Source organism: Dermacentor silvarum, chromosome 3 (genome assembly GCF_013339745.2).
Source record: "Dermacentor silvarum isolate Dsil-2018 chromosome 3, BIME_Dsil_1.4, whole genome shotgun sequence".
NCBI lineage: Eukaryota > Metazoa > Arthropoda > Arachnida > Ixodida > Ixodidae > Dermacentor > Dermacentor silvarum.
Window position 1 is genome coordinate 181,949,345 of NC_051156.1, and position 15,000 is coordinate 181,964,344.

General features: G+C 43.3%; 2 protein-coding genes across 10 annotated transcripts in view; both read right to left on the reverse strand.

Moving 5' to 3' along the window:
- Window positions 1-6,475, reverse strand: part of LOC119445070 (protein phosphatase 1 regulatory subunit 7-like) — a 36,463-nt gene extending 29,988 nt beyond the window's left edge. For 2 of the 9 annotated variants that reach the window (XM_049663975.1, XM_049663969.1), the window contains exons 1-2: window positions 6,381-6,475; window positions 5,843-5,923 (exon numbers count right to left, since the gene is read on the reverse strand). In XM_049663975.1, coding sequence (XP_049519932.1) covers window positions 5,843-5,923; window positions 6,381-6,405 — 106 coding nt within the window. In that variant the 5' untranslated portion in view covers window positions 6,406-6,475. Of the gene's footprint in view, window positions 1-2,801; window positions 2,898-5,140; window positions 5,219-5,842; window positions 5,924-6,380 lie in introns of all 9 variants that reach the window. The other 7 variants (XM_049663974.1, XM_049663968.1, XM_049663967.1 and 4 more) reach the window with 6 other exon arrangements.
- A 4,344-nt stretch (window positions 6,476-10,819) lies between these two features.
- Window positions 10,820-14,118, reverse strand: LOC119446190 (mitochondrial ubiquitin ligase activator of NFKB 1-like). The gene is given in 4 exon segments (XM_037710552.2): window positions 10,820-11,454; window positions 11,457-11,998; window positions 12,883-13,094; window positions 13,875-14,118. Coding segments are annotated over 4 exon segments (1,050 nt in total). The 5' UTR covers window positions 14,001-14,118; the 3' UTR covers window positions 10,820-11,284.
- Between the last annotated feature and the right edge of the window lie 882 nt (window positions 14,119-15,000).

Here is a 15,000-nt window from a genome sequence, read left to right on the forward strand (position 1 = left end):
TGCAATCAATTTTTCCAAATTACAAACTAGCAGCAATCAGCCGTCAAGTGAATATTTGAAGCTCTTTATGGAGCGTGACATCATCGAATTGCATGTAGGAGCTTCAGTGTGCTTCACAAGCTAAAACCACCAATCATTTCTACAGGAACGCTATCACAACTCACCGTGGCATCGGGGTCAATATCTTCCAATGATATTTCATGTACTTCAGGTCCTTTTGACTTTTGCTGGTCTGGGGATGATTGAAATTTAAGGAAAGCCAAAATAATAAGAGATGTGAAATTACCTTCTAAAAGTCAAAGGGTATGTTCTCGTAGAAGATATGAAGTGTAAAGAACAGGATGCAGCTTACCTTCTGGTCTGTGCCAGCTGAAAAAGAAAGAAGCTAATTAAAGTGAGTTTGGGTTACTACAGCATATATAAGCTTAAATGTAATCATAAAATGAACCTTGAGCATGGCAAAAAAATGTGGTTGATCCCTCTTATATAGGAATCGGTATAGAACACGAAAGTGAAACGTGTCTTCACAGAAGTAGTGTAATGTTTATTGCACATTGATATATAATGTCTATTGGTGTTTTGTGGCTAAAGCGCCCTTAGGCGTTGATGCACCCACGCTGACGCCTGGTGGCACGTCTCCTCCATCACGACTACCAACGTCGATGACCATGAGCAAACCGTCGTGCATATGCAAGCTGCACTACGCTGCACACGCTAGCACAACGCGAAGACGAAGCACGTAACTGACACACTAATACAACGCGCAAGACAAAGCACGTAACTGAATCGTCACCGAGTCAAATCAGCGCGTACAGCGCGTCGTAATTGCAGCCTCCGCGATCAACTTCAGAAACATTTTCAGAGCTAATTGCGGAGGCCATGCTCCGCTGTGCTGAGTACGGTGAACGCCACCTAGGTGGCGTTGGTAGTGCTTCTTGATGCCAGCGTCCCTTCGAATGCTGGCATCGAGGCGTTGTAGTGCTGAGACCACCGAAGCGTTCACTGTCGGTGCGCGTTAGTGTCATAATGCAGTACTTCTCTTTTCTGCTCGTAGGCGGCGGCACCACCCCGAGCAAGAGCGCGGGTACACGGAGGAGTGTTAGATATATAAGGCGCGTCTGTGTAGCTCTCTGCAAATGCGTTTGTGGCGCAATGGGTTAAACGCTCGGCGATCTATCGTCGCGGACCGAGAGGTCGTGGGTTCGATTTCCAAATTTTGCATGTTTGTGGAACTTTTTCTTCTGGTTTCTTTCTTTGTATTATGTTCGTGTACATTGTAAGCTGACGTATTTCCGTGACGGAAATACGTCAGTGAAGTCTTGGTGGACCCCGGCATAAAACACTTTCGTGTTAAAACCTGTAGTCAAATGCCTCCTTATAATTAAAATAAAATTATATGCACATAATGGGAGTACCTTACACTCGAGAAATTTAGAAAGAAATACTGTCTACAGCAGTATACTCTGAAATGAAGAGGTTAAGCAAGTACATGTACAGATGTCATGGCATTGACTGTGCATGTGTCCAATGTAAAAAGCATGCACACTGCAAGTAAAAAAGCTGCAAGCATGCTGGCATTAAGTCATGACAAAGCATTCCAACACATGCACAAAGATAAATCAATCTAGAACACAAAATGCAGCATAAAAGTATGACAGCTGCAGCAAGATAAGCTCACAGGAGGACAGCATGCCTGCCAATCAATCACTGCCAAGCAATGATATGTTAATGTAGAGGTGCTTTTATAGTATGTAGCACTATGGTGACTCATCACTTCATATGGCCATAAACTGTATTTTGGGCAGAAGACTTTTCTTGTTCCTAGTGTTATTGTCATATGAACTCTGGTTAACGCTTTATACAGATCTTACATAATGCTCACGTAGTTAACTCTGTTTAAATACTTATCCCAAGATTCATTACTCCCATTTAAGAAGAAGATCAGCCTCAGATAAACTCGTGGGCTCAACTCTCACAGCTCGTCCACACTGAATTATTACATCTATCGAACAGCAGGAGGGAGGAAAGAGGCTCATCCACCTTCACGAGTATGTTAGCATCTCAATCCCAGATAGATATCATGACAACATATACAGCCTATTGCAAAAATGTTAAGGCCAGCTGGCTGTTGCTAACTATGCCTGACCTTTACTGTCTTGATAGGGTGTACTGGGTGTTCACAATATGAGTTGCAACAATGAGTTGCAACATGTTGCTAACTATGCCTGACCTTTACTGTCGTGATAGGGTGTACTGGGTGTTCACAACATGAGTTGCAACATTGGGGCCCATTACCAAAGAGGCTCCAGGACTAAGGCAGCGGCAACACAGGAAAAATTGGTAAACTAAACGTCGTTCCAATTACTCGTAGCACCTCATTTACAAGCAAAACGTACCTGTCATTTCTCTTAGTGAAAGAAAGAGTGGCGGGTGTAAAGCACCTGCAACTCATATTGAGCGCGATAGTACATCCTCCGTACAACATAGAAATGTATAAATAGGATCTGCTACCCTTCCTGTTACTTGACGCATGTACAAATTCAATGCTAGTAAAGTACAGAAACGGAGATTTGATTGCAGTAATCGCAGCATATAAAACCTTTCTTCTTGAGTCAAGTACTAGCACAGCTTCCATTTTTCTACATTCCTCATTCCTCGGCAGTGCTGGACTGGACCTAATTCCCACCCCTTTAGTGGAAATGGACCGAATTCTCCCCTTTTCAACAACAGCATTGTTTGCTTTGCTCCTATCAAACCACACAGTGTGTGCAAAAACAAGGTTACAGCACTTTGTTCCGTACCAAAGGATGGCGAAAGGGTCACTGCAACGCTGCAGACCACCTTAGCATCTCCTTCAACATTCTGGACAGGTCTTGGCTGGGCCCCCTCCGTTTTTGCTGAAAGCCAAAGCATCACCCCATTTGGTCCGCAAGAAGCATAAATGCCACCTATCGACACAGACTGAAACATGGCCTATGCCAAAAAAATAAGTGCACTTGGGAAACATGTCTGACCAACCCAACAAGATCAGAAACAAGCATCAAGGGAGTAAACATGGCATGAAGTTTGTCACAAGATGCCCAATACTAAATGCCTCGTTTTCTCCCACATTTCTCAACTGCCTACCGCATATAGAAAATGCATCAATGATTAAAGTAGGATAAAAAGAAAAGGCAACGACAACACTTATTGATAAATTCAAACAGGAGACCGTGGAAATGTTTTTGATGACAGGGGCCATATTCCCAACCACTTTTGGGGTCATTTCACACTTTTGTGCTATACAGCATTGAAGTTATCAGGCTTAACATCCCAAAACTTCGAAGTGGGCTGTGAGAGATGCCGTATAGTGGAGGGCTCCAGATCACTTTTGACCACCTGGGGTTCTTTAATGTGCAGCCTAATATAAATTTTTGCATTCCACCTCCGCTGAAATCAGGAATTGAACACACAACCTCGTGCCTCGCAGCAGAATGCCATAGACATTGTGTTCACTATAATACAGCATGCACTGCAATGTGCTGGTAAAGTGGGAAACATAATCAACATGTGTTATAACCATCTAACATGAAAATAATGATGATGGCAGGTGTGCCATTTTCATTTGTCCCATCCACATTTCCAGCCAGCCAGTTTTTGCTGAATGAGATTCTTTACAAAAAGAAAAGAGCAATCAGTCAAGAACATGGTACCTCTGTTGTAGGAATACATTTGCTTCAAAACCCAGTGCAGAACAAGGAAGAGAGTAGCCCAACTAAAGCATCTGGCACTACGTTTGTATTCATGTTTAAAAACTACACTGATTCTTTAAATACAACTGTGCTCTTGCTTCAAGCCCCGACTTCACCTTGTGTCCTTAGAGGTTTGGTCCCGTTTCCCTTCCTCCTCCCAATGGCAGTATGGTGCCTACTAACAACGGCAGATACTGAATTTGCAATTGTAGCAGTGAAGCAAGATTTATGGTGAGGCATGTGAGCACCGACTCTACATGTGCTCTTTACAAGTTGACTTCTGCCCAAAGTGCCGGAACATGAAGGGAAGGAATCACTACCACATTTTGTGGATGGAAGCTGACTTGTATGGCACTGTTATCTTCCAGCTTTTGCTCTAGTAATCAAACTTCCTTGACTCCTTTGTGTGCTCAAGTGGATTAAATGCTGTCATAAGTTTTGCCATAAGCAGAAGTGTTCCATCTCAATGAATTGGACCTGTGAATGGTTGTAGGTGTGCACTCCATCGTGAGAATGTACGCCGCTGATAAACTGCCTTGCTGACATAAGGCTAATTTCACCATAAATCGAAATCACTTTAAAAAACCAATCCCAACAAAGCTCCAATCAGCTCCAGCAACAGAGAGGCTATGAGCTTTAGTCATACTAGCCTTGACTCAACCTACCATCACTCATTCCCCCGTGGTTACAACAGTAGTGCAATGCGATACTTGCGCAGCAGCATAGCACCGATTGTGTGGAGTTGTACAAGCCCACATGCTACAAGCTTTGGTTTTCCACACAATATCAAGATTCACCACACTGACGTAAGCGAATCCCTTACAAAATTCAACCTTCGTGCTGCACACAAATAAAGAGAGATAAAATCCACACGCAATTAAAGCTCGTGTACTGGGTCTCCTTAAGCCTGAACAATGTAATGACTCTGTTCCAATTCTACCCATTTCCGCCTTTCGTTACTGGCTGTGGCCAAAGCTCGCTAATGTTACTATAAGAATTGGCTAGTCTAGTACAGTGCATAATGGGAATGAATAGGAATAACATAAGCAGATTGGTTACATTCTGACAGCATTGATTATGAAACAAGCAGTGACAATGCACAAAGCAAGTATTAAGTTTTCATGCCTGTTGGAACAATGTTAAAAAGTAGAAGTGCAAAAGAAAATCATGCATTGGATCAGGTGTGGGCACCCGCAGCCTCTGCAAGTATACTAACATACTATGGAACATGATTTTATGGTGAAAGTTTAGACGGGACAGAGCAAAATACTGAGGTCAAAGACAGAAATACTGATTCTGCATTTGCCCTGCATATCTTGCTCTGTCCTGTCTTAACATGTACCTTAAGATCATGCTCCATGATACGTATAGCCAACTAGACCATCTTACTTGCTTGAACACTAACGTACCAACGTTAACAGCAGCAGCATCGGGCTGAGCAGTCTTAGCAGCTTCCGGAGTTCCTTTGGCTTCCGCGCCCTGCGGTGCTGTGAACGTGATAGCATGAAAAGAAGACAACTGTTACAGCCTTTGCCAAGCACTTCACCAGCCAACTCAAATTGTAATAAGGATCTCATTATGTTCCACAACGCTTAACTCACAGGCTCTATAAAAAGAAAAAAAAAAAAAGTAAAGCCTACAACATTTAGTAGTGAAACACTAATACGCAGTGACGAAACACCATTTAATTAAGCCTCTCATGAGGCATTTACATACGAACCATATTTTTTTAATGCTTTTCGTTACTGTAAAGTTGGTGTAACTTCAACAGAGTAGGTGTGATTGGTTTTCTGAGCGACTGGTAGCTTACAGTCTAACATTCATGTGCAAATTACACGCGTTCAGCTTTTACAATAGCGAGCTGCCAATCCACCAGTCAAGATGGGAAATGGTTTTTTTTTTTTTTTTGATCGAGAAAACCAAAAATCAAATTACGATAGTTAACTACGTAACACCGTTGTAGTTGTACACAGCTACGTTACATACGTTCAATACATTTTAATTCCAGCCGCGACACAGTTCAAGCGTGACACAATCTTTCTGGCGTGACCTTCGCATTTATGGACATTCTATGACTACACGAAATGTGCATGAACAAGAGCAACGCTCACCTTTCGCTGCTTGATCCTTGCACGATTTTAACGCATCCTGGGCGCCTGGCTTCACCTCCTCCGACTTGAGCGGAGGTACGGCTGGAAACAGCACATTGGCTTTAAAAAAGTGTCTGCAAAGTTTGGCAAGCGCACCCCCACAGCACTACGTAGGAGCTCTTGACGGGGAAGCATTGCGGTCTCCAGAAAGCAATGGTGAAACGAGGGTGCGCCAGAGGTACTGGGTTTACTGTCGTATCACCGGCAATCGGAGCCGCGGGAAGGATGCAAATAGAGTCAAGCTGCCATGCGAACAATATATTATTTCGTGTTAACGGCGTGAAATACGCAAAAATGCGCGACTAGTTTTGCCAGCGCTATCCCGTGCCACACATAACGCGCACATAGGCGCATTTGAGTGACAAGGAGTTCGCAGTGTCATAGATGAGAAACATTTCACGATTCGATTGGCACACTGACCACAACATCGGCAAACGTGCATCGGTGTCGACAAGAAATTAATGGTGAAGCACAACACAAAAGAATTAGAAATACTTGCCTGCGCTATTCCCACTATTGCTCATCTTTGGAAACTGGCACCGGAAAGTAAGTGGCGACCGTGGCGGCCTCTACTGGCGACGCCATACATCACCCCTTTACGTACCCCTTTACCCCTCGCTGATCTTATGCTCGCAGAGACTTTGCTGTGAAAAAAAAGAAAAAGAAAAGCTTGGAGAAATGTTCAGGCCATGCAAACATTTATCAATACTTCTTTTTGGGCGAGTTGGTACATCTTGAGACTTTGGGTAACAGCGCCGCTAACAGTTGTTAGTCAGCGCCTGTGTGTCCGTGTCTCCCTTTTTGTGGTCGTCTGTTTGCGCTGTTACCCAAAGTCTCAAAATGCAAACATTTACTTCCAGCTATTTCATCTCATATTTATGCAATTCGCAAACAATTATGAAAATTAAAGCGATGTTCCCGCAAGTTCTAGTTTCGTTTACAGACATGCCGTCAGTGAGTTTTGTTTGCTTGAGCCTGGGGAGCTCAGGCAAGCGATAGCTGAGACCAAATCTAATAAAACTCCCGGGCCCGATCAAATAACAACATCGCAGCTTCGAAATCTCACCAATTCCGACTATGAATTACTCCTTCAACAAATGAACAAAGCATGGGATACAGGTCAGCTCCCACATGAATGGAAGACGGCTAGGATTGTGTTCTGTGGTGTTCATACCGAAACCAGGAAACTCCCTAGCGGTTGAAAATCTCAGATCAATTTCTCTTGCCTCTTGTGTGGGGAAACTATTAGAACGTATAATACTCAATTGGCTCAGTATACACATCTAGATAGAATGGCATACATGACACACGCCACACTCCCTTATAGGCACCCTGCACTGTTCAGAGGGCCCCCCCGATACGACGTTTTAATTTTTCACCTCAGCGAATGGAGGAAGGAAAAAAACCTCCATGCCTCAGCGTCGCCGACACCGGCCGCTAGAGACGTGATGAAAATGATACGCCATTCCAAACGATAGCGGTCATTTCGTCGCTCGTCTGAGTGCTCTGCCCTGCGCGTGCGCACTTTCGACGTTTTCACAACTCGGACACTCTTGCCGAAAGTGTCACGGCAAATGTATGCAGCGTCATTCCAGTTTTGCTTCCCCCACTCGTTAGGCTGTATCTTCTGGCGCTGCTGTCTACTCTGCAAAGCTTTATCGCAGGGTGCGGCAGCACATACCTACACAGGACGCGTTGCTCCAACAACAGGAAGATATCACCCGAGAACCCTGCATGGCCCAAGAGCCCTCCTTGCAATAGATCTTAGAAATGTTTTCGATTATGTGACACACGACAGCATGCTACAGGAACTTGCAGCTACTGCATGTGGCACTAAACTATATAATTAAATCCGTAGCTTTCTGAAGGAACGCACATTCATGATTAGCGTAGGTAGCATGACGTCAAAGGCTTATCCGCACCCTCAGAAAGGCATACCGCAAGGATCAGTCATCTCCTCCACGTTGTCCAACCTTGCCATGTGCAGAATACACACATCAAATAAACAATTTATGCCCGTGATATCACGATCTAGATAAGTAGAGGATCCCCAGGTCTCATACAAGACACCCTTCAACAGGCTTTCAACAACGTCCAGGCTGCGGCGGCACAAATTGGACTCCGATGTGCTCTGGAAAAATCAGGACTTCTAGAACACAACCCCACACGATCTGGATAAGTAGAGGATCCCCAGGTCTCATACAAGACACCCTTCAACAGGCTTTCAACAACGTCCAGGCTGCGGCGGCACAAATTGGACTCCGATGTGCTATGGAAAAATCAGGACTTCTAGAACACAACCCCAGATGGAAACCCCCATGCATCACGATTATGTGTGAGAAGACACGCATAAGAGACCCCAAATGTCTAAGGATTCTAGGGCTCCATGTACAGCAAGACGGTGGCCCCGCCGCTACAATACAGCACTTGCTTAAACAAGGAGAGCAAGTTCTTCACATGATGCGAAGGGTATCTAATAGAAACCGTGGACTAAAAGAAGCAGACATGCTACGCCTTTGCGACGTGTTACTTAAAGGTGCAAACTCAGTATACTGTAGTCATGGGCGACTTCAATGCAAAAGTGGGAAAAAAGCAGGATGGTGAGCAAGCAATTGGCAACTACGGCATCGATTCTAGGAATGCAAGAGGAGAGATGTTAGTGGAATTCGCGGAAAGGAATAGGCTCCAAATAATGAATACCTTCTTCAGGACGCGCAGTAACAGGAAGTGGACCTGGAAAAGCCCTAATGGAGAAACAAGGAATGAAATAGATTTCATACTCTCGTCCGATCCCAAGCATAGTGCAGGATGTAGAAGTGTTAGGTAAGGTAAAGTGCAGTGACCATAGGTTAGCGAGGTCTAGGATTTCTCTCAATTTGAAGAGAGAAAGAGTGAAATTAGTCAAGAGGAAACAAGCCAGCCTAGAGGCAGTAAGGGTAAAAGCAGACCAATTCAGGCTAGTGCTCGCAAACAAATATGCAGCTTTAGAAAAACAAGATGAAGACAACATAGAGGTAATGAATGAAACCGTAACTAGGTTGATCACAGAAGCAGCAATTGAAGTGGGAGGTAAGGCACCAAGGCAATCAGTAGGTAAGCTCTCCCAGGAAACAAAGGACCTAATAAAGAAATGACAAAACATGAAAATGTCCAACTCAAGAGATGAGATAGAATTCGCTGAACTGTCAAAACTGATAAACAAGAAGCAAGTGAGGGATATTCGAAATTATAACGTGGGAAAAATTGAGGAAGCCGTAAAATATGGATGCAGCATTGAATCAGTAAGAAGAAAGCTTGGCATAGGACAAGGCAAGATGTATGCACAAAGATAAGCATGGAAATATCATCAGCAATTTCGATGACATAGTAAAAGCAGCAGAAGAATTCTATACTGACCTGTACAGTTCCCAGAACAGCCAAGCTACTTTCATTCGAAATATTGATGAACCGGACACAGAGGCTCCTTCTATAACTAGCGATGAAGTTCGAAGGGCCTTGAAAGACATGACCAGGGGAAAAGCGCCTGGAGAAGATGGAATAACAGTAGATTTAATCAAAGATGGAGGAGATATCAAGCTTGAAAAGCTTGCGGCCCTTTATACACAATGCCTCACAACTTCAAGTGTACCAGAGAGCTGGAAGAACGCCAACATTATACTAATCCATAAGAAGGGAGACAATAAAGAATTAAAGAATTATAGACCCATTAGCTTGCTTTCAGTATTGTATAAAATATTCACCAAGATAATTTCCAATAGAATCAGGGCAACACTTGACTTCAGCCAACCAAGAGAACAGGCTGGCTTCAGGATGGGATATTCTACGAGGGATCATATTCATGTCATCAGTCAGGTAATCGAGAAATCTGTGGAGTACAATCAACCTCTCTATATGGCTTTCATAGATTATGAAAAGGCATTTGATTCAGTAGAGATACCAGCAGTCATAGAGGCATTGCGTAATCAAGGAGTACAGGAGGCATACGTGAATATCTTAGCAAACATCTACAAGGATTCCACAGCTACCTTGATTCTCCACAAGTAGAAAGTTACCTATCAAGAAAGGGGTCCAGGCAAGGAGACACAATCTCTCCAATGCTATTCATTGCATGCTTAGAAGAAGTATTCAAGCTCTTAGACTGGGAAGGCTTAGGAGTGAAGATAAATGGCAAATATCTCAGCAACCTTCGGTTTGCGGATGACGTCCTATTCAGCAACAATGGAGACGAACTACATTAAATGATTGAGGACCTTAATCGAGAAAGTGTAAAAATTGGGTTGAAGATGAATATGCAGAAGACAAAGATAATGTTCAATAGCCTGGCAAGGGAACAAGAATTCAGGATCGCCAGTCAGCCTCTAGAGTCTGTAAAGCAGTACGTTTACCTAGGTCAATTACTCACAGGAGACCCTGACCACGAGAAAGAAATTTACAGAAGAATAAAATTGGGTTGGAGTGCATACGGCAGGCATTGCCAAATCCTGACTGGGAGCTTACCACTGTTGCTGAAAAGGAAAGTGTACAATCATTGCATTCTACTGGTGCTAACATATGGGGCAGAAACTTGGAGGTTAACAAAGAAGCTCGAGAACAAGTTAAGGACAGCACAAAGAGCGATGGAACGAAAAATCTTAGGACTAATGTTAAGAGACAGGAAGAGAGCAGTGTGGATCAGAGAACAAACGCGGATAGCCGATATTCTAGTTGACATTAAGTGCAAGAAATGGAGCTGGGCAGGCCATGTAATAAATAACTCTTCAATAAAGATTTTTATCTCTTTCTGTTAGACGTTATTATGCAAGAATGACATGTTGCAAGTGCAGGCATGACAAACTATCCTTATAGACTATAAGCTAGGGTAGACTTACCCCCTCTTCAATCTTTCTATAGCATGTAAAAATTTACATGCTGAACATTTGACACAAACAGCTGCACAAATGGGTTGACTTCAGTTGTCATGAGAACTTTACACAAAGTTTATTTGTGGATACATCAACATAAAAGCAGATAATTTCTTATTGGTGCGAAGTAGGCAGCCCTTATAACACGCAACATTCTTACCAGTGAATTAGAGAACTCTCATAACATATCTGAAATACGTCAACTAGTCCAATTGTGAATGAAGTGCATGACCAAATGCTGATAATTAGTTCGAACATGAAAATAATTATTGCATATGTAATTAACATAACAAATTCTGAATTGATATACATATATAACTGTGTTTTTTGTTATGCGCACATACAGCAACATCTTGCTCAGTACTAATACATGGTATACTCATTACCATAGGAACAAAATTCTGAGTGTCCATCAATGTTCATGATGTACACGTGAAAGAAGAACAAAGCTTTCACTGACAATATATTTCCTGCAAAAATTATGTCCACCACAGCACCTCGATCATGGAAGAAATGCTGCCACACTTCGCTTGATGGGTGAGCGACACATGGGACAGTTCCCAGTAACCATCTCTGAGCAGTCAGTGCACAGGCAAACGTGGCCGCACTCCAGGATCATTACTTCAACGGGGTTTGTGCGGCAGATGACGCAACACGGGTTCGCTGAAGCGTCTCACGGTTCTGTTTTCGTCTTTGCTTCCTCGCTTCTTCACGGCGAATCGAGTCCTTCCTTCGCTGGGCCATTGCCTGCCTCGCTTTCCACCATGTGAACACCAGGTAGCATGACAGGCCTAGAGCTGTACAGCCGAGCACAAAGCTAACCACGCGCAGTATGCCGAGTTCCGAGCGAAGCTTTGACACTAGTGCTGGGTGGCTTAGCTGTGTAAGGTAGTAGCAGACACCATCAGCTGGCGGCATCAGCTTGACGGAGCCGTCTTCCATGACTGTCAAAGTGCCAAATGCAGTTAAAGTGGAGCCTTCTTCAAGAAGAAACTCCTGTTCTTCAATGCCCTTGGTCTGTTCTCCACGCAGCCAGCCAAAGAAAACACCACTCAGGCCGTCTCGATTTGGGATAAAGTTTTCATAGACGCAGTTTACCGGAATACTGTCGCACTCCTGGGGATCTACTACCTCAACCATCACCTTGCTGTGTCGTGATGTGATGGCAAACGGCACGTAGTTGATGATGCGATGTATTTCGCGTTGGGTCTGTGACCTGAAGAAAAGAAAAACTCTTTCAGTAAACTCGGCAAGCTTAAGTAAGTATGTGAGAAGTCAATGTTCTTAGCATATGTTTGCTGATTCATCCTTTAAATTATATGGTAGAACAGAATGAACAACAATAACACAGACCTCCTCCTTTCAGAACAACGTCAATGCAAGTAACAACTATTTAATTTCTCATCATCAACCACCATTACAATGATGCCCAGATAGTTAATAATGGCTCAGTGACTTGTTTATACTGGAAAAATTTGAACTATTTGAAAAGCACAAGAAGCACAACACATGTAACACTTTTGAGGAAAATCCCACGCTGATACTCTAATAGAGACTACAGGTCATGTTACATATGAAGGTCAAAAGACTAGTTTTTTTCTTAAAATTGTAATCTGCCTTATGCTTTGTGTCAAGCACTTATGTATAAGAAATCTGTTAAAATGTGCAACAAATTCTTTATTTCTAATTACACGCTTCATCCAGGCATGCTACATACTACAATACTAATACAGAATAAAGCACAAACACGAAGAAACCACAATGTGTCTTTGCACTGTCAAATTCACGAGCGACATTGGCATTTCACACAGAATGAAATCTTGAGTTTTCCGAGCTATGGTGGGCTCATAAACTAGCTACAAGTTAACTACACATATTAATTGGAGGCATTCTTATTGATTTCTACCTGTGCACATTTCAATTTGTGAGGGTAGGAGTTCTTGTGCAATGGCAGGAGAACACGGAAAGAGTGATTGCCTATGCAAGCAGAACGCTCATTTAGAAGAACAGGATAAAAAAAAAAAAAAATTATGCTACAAAGACAATGCCAGCATTAGAGAAAAACCAAACATTGTAGTTTCACCACGACCACATATTTACCAGAAGCGGGACACAGGGCTCCACTGGATCTTGTGCTCTGTCAGGCAACATTCCTGAATGACTGCCTTAGCGCCGTGCAAGTGTCTGCTCTTGATCTTTTCCCCAAGGGCCCTGACTTGGCCTCTGATGACAGCGTGCACAGCAGTGGCATCGGGGTACTCTTCGCGCAATTTGGATGCTAAATTATTGTCAATGTCCAACTGGCGAGCTGTCTGTAAAAGGCAGAGCATAGAAACAGGTAAGTCACACAGCAAACTGCTGGGAAACAACGGCCGAATCAGAGAATCAATACAGTATTATTATTGTGTCTCAAACACAACTGTGTCAACAGGTTTGTATTGATTCGAACTGCGCTTCAGTAAATGAACTCACTAGGTTCATTTAAGTGTTTTCTGAGAGACAAGTCTAATACCGCTGTCACACGGCCACTTTCGATCGCGATCGTGCCCGATACGGATCGAAATTCCCGGCCGCAATAAGCTCCTTCCCAGAGCTGCGCAAATGAGCCAATCATGACAGAGAAATTCGATCCTATCAGGCTCGATCGCGATCGAAAGTGCGCCGTGTGACACCCGTATAACTATACATGTGCCGGTGATCTGACGCTTCATGAATATGTTGCGATTCAGTCGCTAGTGTCTACCTTAAACACAGCTGTAGATTCTTTCAAAATGAGCAATTCATAGCATGCATTTTTTTTTTTTTTTACTTTCACCGACAAGGAAATAATTGTAAGCTTAGCACAGCTCTTAAGCTCTACAAGGTCAATCGCGATTTCAAAGACCTCGTAAGTCCTTAGCGGTCTTTAGCACATGCGTAGTTAAATAAAACAGTGTTTTCATTTTTCAGATGGCCTGTTAACCAAGGGGACTGAGTCGTTCGCCCTTCAAGGCACCTCTGATTCGAGTGCCGTTGGAATTAGTTTAGAGCGAACTAACACTCAGCGCGATCAATTAGGATGTCTGGCGAAGGGACAAACGAAACTTGCTCACCTGCACTGCCTCGAAATTCGTCACTTTAGACCGGTACGCCTTGTAGATTACACTGAGCGTGACAAGGTTTACACCAAGACACACGTTTTCTAGCGTTACGTATTGCGTAAGCCAATCGAGGGGCATGGTGATGTTTCGAATCAGAAGCGAATTATCCTGCACTTCGGCTCGTTTATCCTCTTCATTCCCTGCGCATGCCACACCGATCCAAGAAAACGCGCACACACAAAAAAAGCAACTCTCCTCAAAGTTGCTTGACGGCAGTTTGACAACGCTAAATTTAGTTTATAAAATGTTATGTCGAAAGGGTGGCCATTGGGGCGGTTGAGACTGCCGTTATGGTCAATTGGTCATGAAGTATATTTTAGCATAAGCTTATCTCAGTGGCACACCGAGGGGGGGAGGGGGGGGGGGATTTGACACAACAACAAAGAGGCGCCGCGACTAGTTGCGCGGTACATTATCGCGTTTGGCGGGTTTCCTTTCAAAAAAAAAAAAAAAAAAAAGAAAAAAAAAAAAAAAAAATCTGTGTAGCACGTATTGAGCTGGGCAACATCAAGATGGAGCAGGAATTTTTCAGGGTGGTCTACAGTTTTCTCATTGACACTTTTGCTCAGAATTCATTATTTGAGAAGTTCATTAATTCATTATAGCTAATTATGTCATTAGGCGAAATACAAAATTAGGATATGGAACAAGCTTTTCATCGTTTAAAACATAAGGCAATGCTTGACGTTCTCTCGGAGATGGGGTAAGAGGCCTTTTAACATGATTAAGGACTTTCTAAGTGCGCAACTCATCATGGGAGAACTTAAGTCAGAAGCTAAGAATTTCGGAAACAGGGGCACTCCACAAGGAGCTGTGCTCTCGCCCATGCTATTCAATTTAGCAATGTCTAAGGTTGCAAGTAATTTAGAGAAAATTATGTCGTATATGCCGACAACATAACCATTTGGAGTGACAGACTGAGACCAGACTACAGGAAAGTGTATATGTTGTGGAGAACACACTGAAAGACATGGGGCTGAAATGCTCGACAGCCAAGTCCGAACTCTTAAACATCGCAGAAAAGGTCGTAAACCATGAGGCTACATTCCGGAAGAGGAGCCACTCATGAAGGATCCGC